Below are 18082 nucleotides of genomic sequence, written 5' to 3'. Positions count from 1 at the left end.
TTTCAGGCAGTGCATTCCAGATCATAACCACTCCCAGCGTAAAAAAAAGTTTTTCCTCATGTAGCCTTTGGTTCGTTTGCCAATCACCTTAAATCTGTGACCCTTCCGCCAATGGGAACAGTTTCTCTCTATCTACGCTGTTCAGACCCCTCATGATTTTGAACACCTCTATCAAATCTCCTCTTAACCTTCTCTACTCCAAAGAGAACAACAGCTTCTCCAGTCTATCCACATAACTGAAAGTCCCTCATCCCTGAAACTATTCTCGTAAATCATTTCTGCACCCTGTCTTAAGGGGCTTCACATCCTTCCTAAAGTGCGGTGCCCAGAATTGGACACAATACTCCACTTGAGGCCGAACCAGTGTTTTATAAAGGTTCATCATCATTTCTTTGCTTTTGTACTCTCTGCCTCGTTTTCTAAAGCCCAGGATCCTGTACGCTTTTTTTAACCGCTTTCTCAACCTGACCCGCTACCTTCAATGATTTATGCAGATATACCTCTAGGTCTCTGTTCATGCACCCCCTTTAGGATTGTACCCTTTAGTTTATATTTCCTCTCCTTGTTCTTCCTACCAAAATGTGTCACTTTGCACTTTTCTGCGTTAAATTTCAACTGCCACATGTCTGCCCATTTCACCAGCCTGTCTCTGTCTTCTTGAAGTCTATCACTATCCTCCTCACTGTTCACTATCCTTCCAAGTTTTGTGTCATCTGTCAGATTTTGAAATTGTATTCTGGTGCACTCTGGTTTGCAGTTCATCGAAATGGAGACAACCATGGAGTGGATTTTCCTAGACTTTGACTGCAGAGTATGTTGTAGAATTAATCAGCATCCTCATAGATCCCCACTATTAAGAAGTAATATAAAACAGCAACTGTGTAAACCCTATTAATGTACACCTTTGTAATAGTTTTAGGTTGAATATTGGGTTGGGGGAAGTTAATATATAATATATTTTCCAGTTCAGTCTGTAGTACAGCATAAAAACTTAAAGTTGAGCATAATCATGTTCTTTTTGGGTATTTTGCAATAGTACTTTGTAGCTTAATTGGCTCCCTTTTAAGTGTCATGGCAGTCTTAAATAATACCACCTGTCGCTTGAAGACCAAGCTTTGGGTAACGAGATCAATTATCTTTGTTTCTTTAATGTTGGATGTCTGCTTGCTCTTCACTTTTAAATTAATTTTCCTCTTTTCACTTTTAAATTAATTTTCCTCTTTTCACTTAAATTAATTTTCCTCTTTGTTCTCAGAAATGCACATTCCCATGGAGGCCAGTATAATGCCATTGTGCAGCAGCCATCTTTGTTGGCTGGTCATGTGACCTTAGCTGCACAGCCCCTGAATGTTGGCGTTGCCCATGTGGTACGCCAGCAGCAAAACTCCAGGTCTTCCTCCAAAAGGAACAAGCCGCTTCACAACACAAGGTACAGTGTCTGCACGTAGCACACTAAAAATGTAATCCAGTCATGTATCAAATTAATGTGCTTAAAGTGGCCGATTTCAGGTCAAATACCTGGTGCTAAGAAAAGTGCACTGCCTTCTGTGGAATTGATCCATGGAGACCTGAAAGGTTCCAGATTGGTTCCCTAGTTTGTGCTGAGCTAGCCTCAGCAAACCTGGTGTATGGAAGGGAGGTATCTGCTCGGTTTTCTGCATCTGATTGCAGTGTGTTTCTGCATGATGGATGAGTACCAGATAGAGCTCGACAATAATGGCTTGCTTCTTCACTATCCTCCCCACATCCCCAGTTGAAAAACAAGTGACATTTAATGTCCAGATTTGCATGAAAATTGACCTATGGACCCAGGCCCAGAGCAATTTGCATCTCTGTTCTGTTCTCAGCTGGGGAAAGGGGGGGGTGGGGGGGCATTGATTAGTAGGGGTGCCGCAGCATTTGGGCTCAAGGGGAAAACGAGCCAAGATTGCCACATCAATATCAAGTGACCCTCTGTTGGAGATCCCTGTTTGGATCTTGGGTCAGCTGTGATCGCCTAGAACAATGAACTCACCAACACTTGCTTTCAAAAATCACACATGAATAAGGGCCATTGAAGGAAGGTACAGAGGGCAACTGCACCTGAGGAACTGTGTCCCAACAAGTATGGGTGGTGGGTAAAAAAACAGTTGCAGCAAAAAAAATCAAACTTGCAAAATTTACCAATACGTTAAAGAAAAATCCAAAAACAAAATTTTAATTCCAACACATTACTAAATTCTGAAGTATCCTTATGTCTAATTGTATAACAGAATTTAAATCCTAAATCACAAGAAGGGAGAATAATAAATCTCAATACAGTGTGGGCGACAGATTATTTTGAAAGACAGAATTTATATTAGAAACTCTTGGAGAACTGTGCAGGGGAATTGTGGTAGAATTTGTAGGTCACTGTGAGGATATAGGTACTGGAAGCGGTTGCTTTTGCAAAACCACGTGCAAGTTTCTGGCAAAATGTACACAAGTACAGTAAACACACTGAGTAATTAAAAGATTACGATCAAGTATCCATTTTTCGTGCATGCGAGGAATGTTCCTGTTGCACGGTTTTCTGACGTGTAGTGTTCAGTTTCAGGAATGCATTCAATCTTCTCATTTGCTATGGGGAACTTTAAAATATTTTTCCTCTCGGAATATCGACTTCTCAGACAGAGGTGGTGGGTTGATGGATTGGAACGGTATTTTTATTACAAGGTTTAGCACTTTCTACGAAGTATTCATTAGTGGATAGTGAAGTGGATAAAATTGTTTCTGTGGAATAAACAATTACTTTTTTTTTGCACTTAAAAAAAAATTAGAAACAATGATGGAATCATTTCTAGTTAATACATGATTGGAATGCCTTTGTAGGAATAATTTGACTTGGTAGCTTCAAATATTTCTAAATGTTATACCAAAATAAATTCTGCTTTGAAAGAGTTGAGTAGAAATCAAAGATCTAGAAGGTGTGCAAAAGGAAGAATTTGAAAACTCAATGTAAATAAATTTAGAAATTGAAGTCAGAAATTTCTGTACACCATGTCCAGACCGATTGCTTTGTTAAATATTGTGCTTCACTATAATAATTCTCTGCTTTTACTAAAGTAAAAGGTTAAAATATCGATAAAGGTGCCATCTGCCGGTCGATGTTGCACCGAAAACTTGCACATTATATACATGAAGGCAATACATGACTTTAATTTCTAATATGTAGGCCATTCACACACAAACAATCCCAGCTCCTCAGTGGTTGAATTGGACGCATGCAGCTGATCCATATAGACCAGATGGTCACTGGTTCCTTACCTGGTCTATGCTATATTGGCTGATGATCTCTGGGGGGGCAGTCAGGACAGTCCATTTGGCCTCACTGTCCCTGCATTAGGGAGGGAGAAATCAGCCAGGGTTCTTAAGAACATAGCATAAGAACATAAAAAGTAGGAGTAGGCCATTCTGCTCCTCGAGCCTGCTCCGCCATTCAATAAGATCATGGCTGATCTTCTACCTCAACTCCACTTTGCTGCACTATTCCCATATCCCTTACCTGCTGTAATATCCAAAAATCTATCGATTCTGTCTTGAATATACTCAAAGATTGAACCTCCATGACCCTCTAGGGTAGAGAACTCAAGAGATTCATCACCCTCTGAGTGAAGAAGTTCTCCTCATCTCAGTCCTACCCCTTATTCTGAGACTAACCCCTGGTTCTAGATTCCTCAGCCAGAGGAAACATCCTCGCTGCATCTACCCTGTCAAGCCCTGTAAGAATTTTGTATGTTTCAATGAGATCACCTCTCATTCTTCTAAACTAAGTTCTTGCACCAAACCACTATCCAGTGCCCTTTGTTGGTAAGTGCATGTGTGTATGCAGTGGGTGAAGACGGGTTCAGGCTTGGCTGTGGTGCCCCTGTGATTGAACAGTCTGCCAACACTCACTGACTAATCTCTCATAAATAGAATGGCTGCTTGGACCCAGTTCTGGTGGGAGCTCAATACCTGTGGCACTGTACCCAGCAGGAGTCAGCCTCTTCAAGAAAAGGGAAGAGTAGAAAAGGAAAGAAGTAGACAAAAAAAATACTCTTTTACGAAATAGTTTATTTTATAAGGAGTGGAATTTGATACTCTATATTTGAATTTGAAACTGCAGATAATGAGCCTCTGGAGTTAAATAACATCTAAACCGTGTGCATTGTGTATTCACCATTTTCTATATGAAGTGCAGCAGATTTGTGGTGAGTTATTGTGGATGGTCCCTTTTCAGTTATATTGTCAAACAATTGGAAATCCCTGAAATTTACCTCATACTCTAGACATGATGAATTGCCAACACTAATTTTAAAGCCAGTTGTAACCAAATGATCATGTATAAAGGAATGTATGGAGTTGCATTGTTAGCTTTTGGTGCAGTGCACAAATGGTATTTTTAGTCTCAATATACAGTGAGCTCAGTGTAGCCTCTTACAAAATAATACTTTTGTGTGAAATTGAAACTGGTTTGTTAATTACTTTTCTTGAACAAGCTTTGTGCAACAATTTTTTCCCCCTGGTTTCCACAATAAACTTGACTTGTTACTTAATCCTCTACCAGAAATGTTCCTGTGTTGGATGTCACTCCCTCCCAAACGTACATGGTGGTTCAGAACAGTCCTGCAAGTGCACCCTCCCCATACTATGGCACAACGCTGGATCATCAGCGACAGACCATTGTGATTCCTGACACACCCAGTCCTGCTGTCAGCGTTATCACCATCCGCAGTGACACAGATGAAGAGGAAGAAACTAAACAGAAACTTGGGAGGTAGGTGGACCTCTGTACAGTCATTAACAATTACAGGAGATGGATAGAAGTCATCCTATTGCAGCAAGTTAGAACAATGCTCACCCTGCTTCAAAGTGCAACCCAAGTAGAGAAAGCTCGCTTGATTTTGGAGGGGAGGGGGACAGCACATTTTAGAGTGCTCTGTGGTTCATCAGAACTTGGTTCATTCACCTTGGAGCTTGCCTTTGAGTTGACTTGTTAGTATTTTACCTGTGGATCCTGGCTTCAATCAAATCCAATACAAAGATTCTGTGTTGATTATCTGTAAATGTCACTGCAAATGTAATGACTTCACATTAGTAATAAAGTAAGTTTTAGAGTTGACAAATTCAAATCTCCCAAGATTCTACAGTAATGTGAGTGACTGATGGTGGTACTTTTAACTACTTTAGTCCAGTTTCTTTGCTTTCTCCCCCAACTTGAAGTGGTGACTCCTGCTGGAGTGCGGTCTACAAGTGGCACCCACCCTGTGATACTTCAACCAATTAGCCATTCTTCATGAGCCTAGACATAGTGTTGACAAGCTCTTGATCTGAGGCAAAGAAGGACCATAGTTAAGCACGATGTTGTTCTTGCCTGACTCCCACACGCACTTCCCAGCAATAGTCAGTGGATGGTGATCAAAACAGGAATCTTGATTGTGTTTTAGCTAACCCTGTACAGATCAAGCTTTTGAAATTGGGACTGTTCTGGTCAACAACAGCACCGTGCGTTTCTGTAGAGCACTTTATGTGCAGGAAGACTTATCAAAGCAATTATTATTAGGATGACAAAATAAGGGGTATTGATGAAGAAAGGAAAAGGGGAAAAATGAAGGTGAAACCAATGGAAAGATACTGTTCCAGCATCCATTTCTAGCAATTAAGGTTGTAGGAGTATTGGGATAGCCTGACTATCTCAGTGTCAGGAATTGAATGCAGCACTAAATGTTTTGTTTTAAAACAAAAAGATCCGATTGGCCAGGAATGCAAAGTCAGGGGACAAGTAGCAGAATGGATCACTAACTGACTTCATGATAGAAAGCAGAGAGCAGGGGTAAAGGGTAGCTATTCACAGTGGCAGAAGGTGGGTAGTGGTGTTCCACAAGATCAGTGTTGGGATCACTGTTGTTCACAATTTATATTAACGATTTAAACTTTGGAATCCAAAACACAATTTCTAAATTTGCGGGCGACACCAAATTGGGGGGGATGGCCAATACTGAAGAGGACTGCAACAAATTACAAGAAAACATTAATAAACTTACATGATGGGTATATAATTGACAAATTAAATTCAATACAGATAAATGTGCGGTATTACATTTTGGTTTAAAAAAAAAAGCGAGGTCACATATTACTTGGAAAATAAGAATCTAAATGGGGTAAAGGAGCAAAGGGATCTAGGAGTACAAATCACAAAGTTTGGACACAGGTTTAACAAGGCCATTTAAAAAAAAAAGCAAGCACTTGGGTTTATTTCTAGAGGGATAGAATTGAAGAGTAGTGAAGTTATGTTAAATTTGTATCGAACCTTGGTTAGACCACACTTGGAGTACTGTGTGCAATTCTGGTCACCATATTATAAAAAGGAGATAGAGGCACTAGAGGGTGTGAAAAAGATTTACATGGATGATACCAGAAATGCAAGGGTACACCTATCAGGAAAGGGTGAACAGGTTGGGTCTCTTTTCAAGAGAAAAGAGAAGGCTGAGGGATGACCTAATAGAGGTCTTTAAAATTATGATAGGTTTTGATAAGAGTAGATGCAGAGAGAATGTTTCCACTTGGGTGGTAGAGCAAAACTAGAGACCATCAATATAAGATAGTCACCAATAAATCGAATAGGGTATTTAGAAGAAATCTCTCTACCCAGAGAATGGTGAGAATGTGGAAGTCGCTACCACAGGGGGTAGTTGAAGCAAATAGTATAGATGCATTTAAGGGGCGGCTCGATAAGCATGTGAGGGAGAAGGGAATAGAGGGTTATGCTGATGAGGTTAGATGAGGAAAAACGGGAGAAGGCTCAAGTGGAGCATAAACTAGTTGGGCTGAATGGCCTGTGCTGTATATCCTATGTAATATAATATTGACACTCTGATTTAACCACATCTACATAAAACCTAAATTACTTTTTTTCCTTTTCTCCTTAGCTCTGGTGTGAAACAGAGATCAAATGTCATCAGTTATGTCACTGTCCATGATTCTTTAGAATCCGACTCCTCAAATAGCAACAGTCCCTATCCATGTGAACGCCCTCGAGCAACGCACGTCATCAGCAGTACACAGGAAGTCTCTAAAAGAACGTTGGATGCCTGTCATACTTCTGGATCTCGCACCATCATCGTACAGCCTTTGAAGACACAAGTTAGTGAGAGTATGGGAGAAAGTAACAGTTTGTCAGGTAAGAATGTAATTGTGTACTAAAATGTGCTTCCAACAATCCAAAACTGTAATAATCTTAGTCGGATCATTTTACCTTTGCTTCAAAACTTACCCTGCATTGATGAAAATCAAAGTGTGACACTAAATATATAACTGGTTTTGTCATGAGCTTTTTCCAACCCAAGAGACACAAGGGACATCTGAATCAGACCATATTTGCATTTATACTTAAAAAAAATATATATATATATATTTAAAAACTTTTTTTTTTAACATGCACAAATTGAGATTCCTTTTTTACCTCCTCCCCTTGACTTTTTTTTGTCTCCCTCCCTTAAAAATAGGGGCTCAACTGCTGATGCTATTGAAGTAATCACCACCTATTTTTAAGTTGAAAATAATTACCACAGTAGCCCTTGAAGTGCACCCCTCCACACTTGTTGAGTGTTCAAAGCTTATTAAGCTACGTGTAAACTTCTCTGGTTGTACTAACGTACTAAACTGAGTACCTATGCAATAGCAGCACTGGACAATTATATTTGAGAGATATTAATTCCCTCTTCCCCAATCCGTCCTTTAGGTTCCTTTTAACCTGTCCACATTACAAAGTATTAATTGCCATTGGGGAGAAAAATTGCTTTTCCCACACAATATTCTATGGCTCCTGAATTTCAAGAGAAAAAGGTCTGGAAATGAGTTATTCTGAAGCAAGGATAGATTTCGACTGGTCATTTGGTGGAAAAGTACTCACTATAGGAAACACACTTCTACAGAAAGGAAACCCATTGGCTTCTTTAGATTTGGTTTGTTGGGGTCCAGATAAATTAGGTTGTGTGGAATTATTCTTGTTGGAAGTTTGTCCCCCTTTCTCTCCTGTGCTGGTCTGAATTTTTGCTGCCCTCATTGAAAGGAATTGAAGCATAGTATATGTTTTCAGTGGTGATTTGTGTACTCACTTCTGTATTTCCTGTGCCCTTTAGGTTTTTTTTCGAATGTTTATAAGGCTAAAACAGGCATGCCTATGAGTGGGCAGATTTCGAGCTCAACCACACCCACCATGTACCGTCAACGGCAGCCTCTGAACCTCAGCCAGGTATGCAACATTTCCAGTTTCTTTACAACATTTATCCAGCGTATTTAAAATGACCCAAGACGCTTAAGAGCGATATCCATCAAAACATTTTTGACACCAAGCCACAGGAGGTTAGGACAGATGACTGAAAGTTTGATCAAAGGAGCATCTTAAAGGGAGAGAGCTAGAGAGGCGGAGAGGTTTAGGGAGGGGATTGCACAGCTTAGAGCCAAGGCAGCTGAAAGCTCGGCCGCCAATAGTGGAGCGATTTAAAATTGGTGATCCCTTGCTCTAGTTTAAAGCATATCGCATTAGAAGCCGGCCCCGCCCTCAGATCAAATTAGTCACCATGGCAACACCATTGCACCCAGTTGCGGGCCTTTGAGGAGGCTCTAAAACGTAAACTGGTTCTTTTGGACGCAAGGACACTAATAGACACGATCTAAAAGCTTTTGAATATAATTTTTTTAATGTTTTAATAAAAATCTGACTAGTGTACCCCAATATAACTAGCAAATATTCTGTATTTTTTAAAGCCATTTTGAGTTACTTAAAATTGATTTATTCACAGGTGGTGGACTAGGCACTGATTAAAATGCTTATTTTTTGTGATAAACCCATTTTCAGCTGTATTAATCAAACTGCATCAAGTTACCACACTTCAGTAAATCAAGGAATAATTTTTTAAGCAAATTTTAAAAAATAAATTGCGTTCCAAAATGCTGCCTGATTGCACATGTGCATGGCAAATATGCAAGTGCGTTTGAGTGGAAACTTGAGGGAAAAAACAGATCTAAAATCCAGTGCAGTTTGTGCAGAATTCGCCAGTTGTGCCCAAAGAAACTCTACCCCATATTTGGATTTCCAAAAAGGCCTTTGATAAGGTAGACATAGACTCATGCCTAAGGTCAGAACATGTGGAGTCAGGGGACATGTAGCAGAATGGATAGCAAGCTGGCTACAAAATAGGAAGCAGAACGTACGGATTAAAAGTAGTTACATAGGGTTCAATTTTGCCCGGTGATTTGCGCCGTCTTTTTGGCGTGCGCCGCCTTTTTTGGCGTAAGTTTTTAAATTTAAAGTCTCCCCAAGAAATCTGCGCCAGCGTAACTGAGTTAGTACCAATTTTTTTAGATTTATTTTTTTTTGACGTCATGGGGGGGCGTTACCTCATGTCTGTGCCAGTTTTTATCATTTTTCGAAGTTTGCCCAGAAGAAACTTCTCGTAGGTCGGTGTATCTGGCCACTCCCGAAAAATCTTCTGGTGAGTTAAGAAAAAGCAGCGCGCATTCAAAAATCGACTCAGAAAAATGCCATTGTTTTTCATTGAAGTTTTGGAGGGAGTCAAGAACACTTTAAAGATGCATAATAAAGATTAACATTTTTTACCTTACAATGGTCCATTTCTATGCTGTAAAAGTGGTATGGTAGCATGGTGGTTATGTTACTGGATTAGTAATCCAAAGACCTGGACTCACGATCCAGAGTGTGAGTTCAAATCCCACCAAGGCAGCTGGAGAATTTAAATTCAATTAATTAAATAAATCCGGAATTTAAAACAAATAGAATCAGTAATGGTGACCATGAAACTACTGGATTGATATAAAATCCTGTCTGTTCCTAAGGGAAGGAAATCTGCCGTCCTTACCCGGTCAAGGCCTATATGTGACTCCATACCCACTGCAATGTGGTTGACTCTTAACTGCCCTCTGAAATGCCACTTACTCAAAAAGGCGGCTTACCACCGCCTTCTCGAGGGCAATTAGGGATGGGCACCTCCTGTAAGTGAATTTTTAAAACAAATTCAAAATGCTTTATAATACTTTGTAAAATGGTACAGCCCAGTGAAGGAAATTTGCATCACTTCTTAGACACTGGCAAAGCCACATTTATTTTCCATTCCCAGTTTCCTGAGAGAATCTTACTGGGCCTTCCTCTTACGATTGTTTATACAGCTAAGTGGACATTAAGAGTCGACCACGTAATATGGGATTGGGAATCATGTGTAGGTTGGAACGGTAATTGTACTCTCAATTTTAAAAAGGCAGTGGAATGTATTTTACCTTCTCAGTTACATTAGATATTATAAAATATGACCAATTCCAAATGTTTTCAGTCCATTTTTGCTGCATTAGACAATAGTACAGTTTTTTTACAAGGCAGCTGGCTTGCTGACCAGAAATACCCAATTTTTCTGAGATGCTTCCAATCAGTACCATTATAGAAACAGTTTGGCATAATGATGTTTTGGAAACTAGAAATCCACTGATTGAAACCTTTTTCCTATATTAAAGGCGATATATACATAATATAATAAAGAATGTAGGATTTGGAGACACTGGGTGTGGTTTTTCTGCAGCTCCCCAGCCTGTAATTTTCCACCCATTAAAATGCAAGGCTGCAAAAAGGTAGGCTTGGGGAGTGAAGTAACACAAAATCCTAGTCACTACCTCACTGAAGCCAAGCCTGCAAAAATATTGTCAGAACTTCAATACTAAATGATCTGTGTTACTCAGTCTTCAGGTTAATTAGATGTTGACTCTACCTACTGGATTTAAAAAAAAATAATGTTACGGTATTCCAGTGACGCCCAAAATATCTATTTTTACTTCTACTTTCTCAGAAGGCCACTTTAGATAATAGAGATATAACATGTTTAAATGGAAGAATGCAACTTTAAAATAGTTAGTCAATTACAATTTTTTTTCTTTCTATTTAGGCCCAACAATCTCTCTCTCAAGAGCGGAGTGTGAATCCTGCTCCCCGCAGGCAACAGGCGTATGTGACGCCCACCCTTGCTCAGGCTCCCTATTCTTTCCAGCACAACAGTCCAACACATCCAGGGGTTCACTCCCACCTGACAATGTCGGCTCCTACGCACCTTTCAGGACAACCCCACATGTATACCTACACACCAACTGCTGCTGCCTTGGCAACCTCCAGTTCCATGGCCCATCTTCTGAACCAACAAAGCTCCTCCAGACATGCCATGCAACAAGCTACGTATGCAGCTCATCCAACCAGTCTCCTCCAACAGGTGCCAGTCAGTATGGGCCCTAGCCTTCTGCCATCTGCCAGCGTTGCTCCTAGCCAGTACCAGCATCCGTTCGCCACCCAGTCATACATTAATGCTTCCAGGGCTCCTACTCTTTATGCTGGCTATCCACTCAGTCCCACTAAAATAAATCAGTATTCTTACCTGTAGCTCTCTTACTTGCAAATGTGCTGTGCTACTGTATGAGATCTAGACTAATCCCGTTTTGTATGAAGGAGGAGTGTGCTTCGTTCCATTAGACAGGACTCTTCTGTGGTGTCATGTTTTGCTTCTGAACTCAGTCACATGTCTACAGAGCATCCAGCAGCGAGGAGACTTGGTTTTTAACCCTTTTTTTTTCTTCTAAAAGGGTCTTGGAAATAAACCACATTTTAAATATATTTTACAATGATTTGGGACTAATTTTCAGAACCAACAAAATTGCTGTTTGTTTTAAACATACTGTTGCTTTACTTTTGCCAGCTCTTTGCCTGAACACACTGATGAATCTGCTACTTGAAATGGGTTTATGCTGCTGAAAGTGTTAATACTATTGCTTAAGAAGTTCAATGAATGCATTTTTCTAGGCCTATTGCATAACAAAATGGTGAGTAATGGATGTCCAGGTTGGTTTGGTTGGCACATGGAAGCCCAAACTAATCCTGACTTGCATAACTCATTAATGGACATCTTCAAGCATATCACTGCTTTAAGATGTTTTGGAGCATTTGTGAGGGCTCCAAAATTAAAAAGAAAAATGCAACTTTTTATTTTGTTGAATGGTGTATAAAATAGTTCGAAATGTCACATTTTTAGAATATTGTCAGTAACATTAATTTTTTTATTAATCTGGATTTCTTCAAGTATTGGTTTCTTAGCAGTACACTATGTAATTAGGTGTGAAAACAGGAATTGAAAACATCGACCTACTCTTGTAAGAAATGATTCCTTTGAACATTTCAGTCAGCTGTGATATGCTGATGGAGCTGCCGTCCATAAAGGATTAGTGAGCTTTATTTAAAGCTGCAGGATTAAGAGCTGTTTAATCACTGTTTCAGTGAACCTATTTTTAACCAGTTGCTTCTGTAAACTTCACTTGCCTGTATCCTCATCATGAATGACCAAGAGCGGTTGAGCTCTCAATGACTTAATTTGGATGTATAGCTCACTTAAATGAATTCAGGAAACTTGCCTTGAAGTTGGAAGGGTGGTGGATGAAAAAAATGGTCACGGCTGAATTATGAAAAATTGAGTAAATTATTCAAAGTCACTCATGCTTTAATTCTGAAGAGAATGGGTGTGTATTTTAATTGTACAGCACATGCAGTGCCATTACTCTGAACACAGGCATTGCAGTGGTGTATTCTGGCACCAACATCACTGCTGGAACCCTTATGTGCTGTGTAGCTGCCATTTGGGCATTAGCAGTGCTGATTTACATAACTGAAAATAACTATATGTATGCACACACCCTAAGTTTGTGTTAAACCATACCCAACATTGTGTTCCAGAGCCATTTTGGCCCCTGCCCAACTTATTCGTTCCCTTAGAGTGTCACGCAGGATTGAAGGTGTTACTCAGCAACTTACTGTTTAAAGATCTTCAATCACGGGTGCCTCTCTGACAGTGAGTTGTTAGGGTCAGTTATGCTTGTGGAAGATATAGTGATATTACTGCCATAATATCCTATGTATGTAAAGGTCTAGTTAGATTTAATTCTAGCAACGAATACAGCTTTAGCAACAGAGCTGCAGAAGCAAGACATGCGACTCTCAGAGCTTCCAAAGGAATTAGCTACAACAGTCTTTGATGGAATATGTAAATTATGATACTTGAATTCTGCATTTTTAGTAACTCAAGTTTTAGTTCCTTGATCACCCAGAGGAATTTTTTTTACGTACCTGTCATTTTAAGAGAAATTGAGTTGGAACATGTTGGAATGTACATGCAATGTCTTTAGATACATTTTGGAACTTAATTAAATGTTGTAGCACTGATGAAAAAGTAATTGTGTTTGAGAAGAAGTGGTTGCAGAACAGGCATCATCTGTGTGTTCTGAACGGGAGTAATTCTTTGACTCAGTTTTTGCACAGGTGTGAATGTTGTGGGGGTTTATTTGATGAGTTCTTTCCCCTAGTTAGTGCCTTAACAGATTTTTACATAGTACGTTGATTAATACATTTACACTGTGCTTTAGAAAATCCCAACTTGTTACAGTTAGATCATTGGACTTGTGTGTGCATGGAAGGCCTCTTGGAAGTACAAAACAAAGTGATGGGAGAGTAGCACAGGAAAGGTGTTGTGATGTTGAAACTGATTTTAAATCATTTAAGTTGGTCTTTTTTTTAAAAAAAAATCAGTTGAGTATTTTAATTGAAGTTTTAGTTTATGAAAGGGAGATGGAATTTGAAACAATATTCTTGTTTCTCTTTTGAAGTTTTTAATTTTTCTTTTCATTTGGCACATATAACCATGCTCCTTTTAATGCAGCAAGCTACTTAGAATGTGAAAATGCATGTATCCACGTACTGTCTTCTGAACTTCAGTTCCTTTTTTGATTTTTACCTTTTTATTAAGTTACAATGGTATGGCTGAGCATATCGTATTTGTGTGAGGATAGTGCAGTATTTTGGTTTGTTTAATGAGTTTTCGGACAAGGAAAATTATGTGCAATTAGCTTTAGGTGTTTGTGGTTCTTCTAGATGTCTAATTTTTTTCTGTTTATTTTTCAATAGTTTATGGATGCTAACATTCCTTGTGGCAGTAGGATGAGTAAACCCTTTGCAGGCGACTGCCCAGATTTTGGCTTCACGCAGGCAAATTGCCTGTAAAGCACATGTTCATCACACCAAAGAAAAGCCTATTTATTCTGCCTCATTTACAGGGCATGGAATAAGTGGTATTGCTTAACAGATATGCAAGTATTTGCTGATCATTATTTTCAACTTTAAAAAAAATCCTGCTCTTCATTCCAACAGGCGAAACATTCTTGTTGCTGCTCAGTGCTGCACTCTAGTTCAAAGGGAAGTACTGCGCACACTTCTTCCCCTATCTGCTGTTGAAAGTATTTATGAAAGCCGTTTGTTTTTTTGTTTTCTTTCTTACTCTCTTATTTCATGCCCTGGCTTCATAAGGTTGCAAGGAGCTGATGTGTGCTTAGCAAACTCCCCAAGAAATGGCTTTCAGAAAAATGCCGATGTTAAATACCTTTGGGTGTTGCAAAACCTAGGTTTAACGGGAGATGGTGTTTTGTGGATGTTTCTGTAGGAAAAGCTTTAGTCCTGTATACATTTGGAGAGCACAGATCTACATTAGAATTTATCATGCGTAGTACAGATACCAGCTTTATAAAATGATCAACTGGTAGAAATGGGAGGGTTTACAGAAATACACTAGCCTGCTGGTTCAGATGTGTTTTTTTTAAAAAAGATTAAATTTCTAACATGAAACAAACATTCCACCAATGCTTCTGTACCAGGTAACTATTTCTACAGCATTTTTTACAGAGTGCTCCACTTTCTGGTACTTTCAGATATCTAGAACATTGAGACATGTGCTTTCTAGTCATCGCAAGCCGGGTTTGTATAACGCAAACTGAGGTATGAGGGTAGGAAAATTAGTTTAAAGTGAATATCGCTCTCTGAGCTGAGCACAATATATGTGCACATCTGTTTTGTATTTGGCTTCAGCATGGCTTGCATACATCTTCAGCAGGGGGGCTGGGGAGAGCTCCAAAGCCCAGCAAAATCTGCACAGCAACATTATAGTGCATTGAGTAGCTGAATGTGGGCCACTTAGACTTATGTGGGGAGGGGAGGTGGGGGGTGGAAAATGGTGCTCATAAATCTGGTAATTCAAACTTGAAACAAATATTGTGCAGAGGCTCATTTTTACAGCTTGTTCATGTTGGATACATTTTGACCAATCTCGAACCTACTGTCTCCCCCCCCCCCCCCCCCCCCAGCGGATGGTGCAGCATCTGGAATCCAGAGAAAATATCTTGACATCTTGTGACTCTATTGGATTTCTGTTGAGCCTAATGTTCACTTTAACCTCTACCAAGACTGTGCAAAGTGCTGTCATGATGTGACGTTTCATAGTCCTGCTGTTTTGTATCTGTATTTTATTGGTGCAGTGAAGTGCTTTTTTCATCATTCTTGGCCTCGTAAAGTGGGACAGTTTTTTTAAAACTAACTCATACACGTAAGGTTCATAACAAAAACAAGTCTTAAAAACTACGGCCAAGCACTTTGTAATCTTTGTCAATTACTGTTCCATGTCCTGTAATCGGGAAATGCACTTGCTGCAGATTGAGAGGCACATTGTCTTTTTATCCTGTCCACAAACTAGGATGCTGCAGTTCCATGGAGCGCCCCCAGCTAACAACACAGGAGCGTACTATGGGAGGTGGAGTTTCTACTGTCACTTATCATTGGAGACTTTCGCCATGTTAGATTTCTGCCCAGTTCTGGATTCTTGTGTCCAAACCTGCTGTGGGATGTCCTTGATGGTAAAATTCTGTGGGATTTTCTTGTGGGAAGGAGCAAAATGCGAAATTTTGGAAGTTTAGTTTTATTTATGAGAACATTTGCCCAAGGAATAACACTGGTTTTCACCAGAAATGCAGGTCAAACAGGCCTGTAGGTAAACTCGCCAGTGTCCTCGCACCTTTACGTACTACTTTGTAACACATTTTTGTCGATGTTTTGTAAGGAAACCATCTGTATCCTGTGTAAGTCATTTAGTATCTAAAATGTACATTTAAAGAGATAGAGGCCCACACTGGTTGTATTTAAAATGAATGACATGGGATCTAAACATCACCTAATGAATCTTGTCACAGCCGCCTTTGAATATAAATGCAGCTTGCTTGCTTGCTTTTTCTTTTTGGAGGGGTTGGAATTTAGACCGAGACTAATCATGAATAATTTCAAGCTAATTATGCAGCCAATCGTTGATTTTTATTTTTTAAAATCGTTACAACAACTTTGATTTAAGCTCGACTGAGCATTTCTAGGGATTGAAGGTTGCTGCACTGATTCAAACAACATTTTCCAGGATTTTTGTTTAACATAACCTGTGTTGGGCTGCAAAAGCACTGTCTCTTTAAAATCTATATAAACAGTATATATTTATAGGGTTGACTTATATATGGTTACATATGGGTGTGTCATTATTTACTGTTGGCTGGAGCATGTTCTCATTATTTTGCTGTATGTGTCTGCATTTACTAATGCTAATCATATGTGGGTGAACTTTAGTGTTTTTTTAATAGTATGATTGTAGCGAATGCAACAATTGTTAGTAGCATACTTGGCTTGTATCATTGATATTGCTATAATAGGTTATTTGACTGGTTTGTATAATGTTATTTGCTACTCTAGTTCTTGTATGAACTGCGGTTTCTTACTTTTTGATATAGCTATGTGATTATCACATGTAATGTGTAGGCAGCTCATAGAAATTATTGATTTTTCTATGGTAGTCTGGCAGTTAAACTGTAGAGGTTATTGTAAAATAATAAATTTAACAAAAGATAAAGAGATTATAGTTATTTAAAAAAAAGTTCATAATACTAACTTTAAACTGGGAAAAGGGGTCCATTGTGATGAAACTGTTTTATCTTGTAATTCACTGTTATATTGTCTTTGGTTTCCAAAGTAGCTTGTCTTCTGATTGAAGTATTTTCTACATATGTTAAAAATGCATTGAGTTACCAATAAAATGGGCTACATTTGTGTATTTTGTGCCTGCGTCATTTTATCTAAATTCATAGAATCCATCTGTTTTATAAAAGCCTGCAGTTCGTATCACAGGCTTTTTCATCTTTGTAGTGCATAAAATTTTGTAACTATTGTCTCTCTCTGGGATCTGGAGTTCTCATTCCAGGTAAAATGATCCAGAGAAAGAAACTCAACCAAAATAACATTTGCCAAAGGAGTAAATTGTTCTCAAGTTCAGGTGTCTCTTTCTCCCCCACCGCCAAACTCGTGCTGGGTACAGCTTCACAGGTGCTGGCAGTCCTCCACCTTGGGCTCTCCATTGTGGTTACATAGAAACATAGAAAATAGGTGCAGGAGTAGGCCATTCGGCCCTTCGAGCCTGCACCACTATTCAATATGATCATGGCTGATCATGCAACTTTAGTACCCCATTCCTGCTTTCTTTCCATACCACTTGATCCCTTTAGCCGTAAGGGCCACATCTAACTCCCTTTTGAATATATCTAACAAGCTGGTCTCAACAACTTTCAGTGGTAGAGAATTCCACAGGTTCACAATTCTCTGAGTGAAGAAGTTTCTCCTCATCTCGGTCCTAAATGGCTTACCCCTTATCCTTAGACTGTGACCCCTGGTTCTGGACTTCCCCAACATCAGGAACATTCTTCCTGCATCTAACCTGTCCAATCCTGTCAGAATATTATATGTTTCTATGAGATCCCCTCTCATTCTTCTAAATTCCAGTGAATATAAGCCTAGTCAATCCAGTCTTTCTTCATAGGTCAGTCCTGCCATCCTGGGAATCGGTCTGGTGAACCTCCAACAGGAGTCACTCAATCAAGATCCAGAGTGGGCAAACCTGGCTGATTTCCCCCACCTAGGAACGCATAGACCAATTGTAACACTCCATCACTGCCTGACTGACAGCAACTAATTCAGCACTGACCACAGGTTAAACCTGGGAGCTGCCTGGTCTATATTACACAATTCCATGCTGGGCAGTGTTTAAACATATTCTAGATGCAACTTTATCCTTGCTGCTTCAAAGAAATCCTCCTACTCATTTTCCACTTCAACCACATTAGTGATATTTTA

At 39.4% G+C, this 18082-nt stretch overlaps 1 protein-coding gene across 3 annotated transcripts in view; it reads left to right on the top strand.

Annotated features, from left to right (window-relative positions):
* LOC139227798 (homeodomain-interacting protein kinase 1-like) overlaps positions 1-17007 on the top strand; it is a 76762-nt gene extending 59755 nt beyond the window's left edge. For all 3 annotated transcript variants that reach the window (XM_070858853.1, XM_070858852.1, XM_070858854.1), the window contains 5 exons: positions 1256-1429; positions 4568-4777; positions 6930-7180; positions 8142-8254; positions 10953-17007. In XM_070858853.1, coding sequence (XP_070714954.1) covers positions 1256-1429; positions 4568-4777; positions 6930-7180; positions 8142-8254; positions 10953-11438 — 1234 coding nt within the window. In that variant the 3' untranslated portion in view covers positions 11439-17007. The remainder of the gene's footprint in view (positions 1-1255; positions 1430-4567; positions 4778-6929; positions 7181-8141; positions 8255-10952) is intronic.
* The last annotated feature ends 1075 nt before the right edge of the window (positions 17008-18082 follow it).

This window comes from Pristiophorus japonicus, chromosome 17 (genome assembly GCF_044704955.1).
Source record: "Pristiophorus japonicus isolate sPriJap1 chromosome 17, sPriJap1.hap1, whole genome shotgun sequence".
NCBI lineage: Eukaryota > Metazoa > Chordata > Chondrichthyes > Pristiophoridae > Pristiophorus > Pristiophorus japonicus.
The sequence above is the reverse complement of the archived record's forward strand: the minus strand, read 5'-3'. Positions and strand labels throughout refer to the sequence as shown.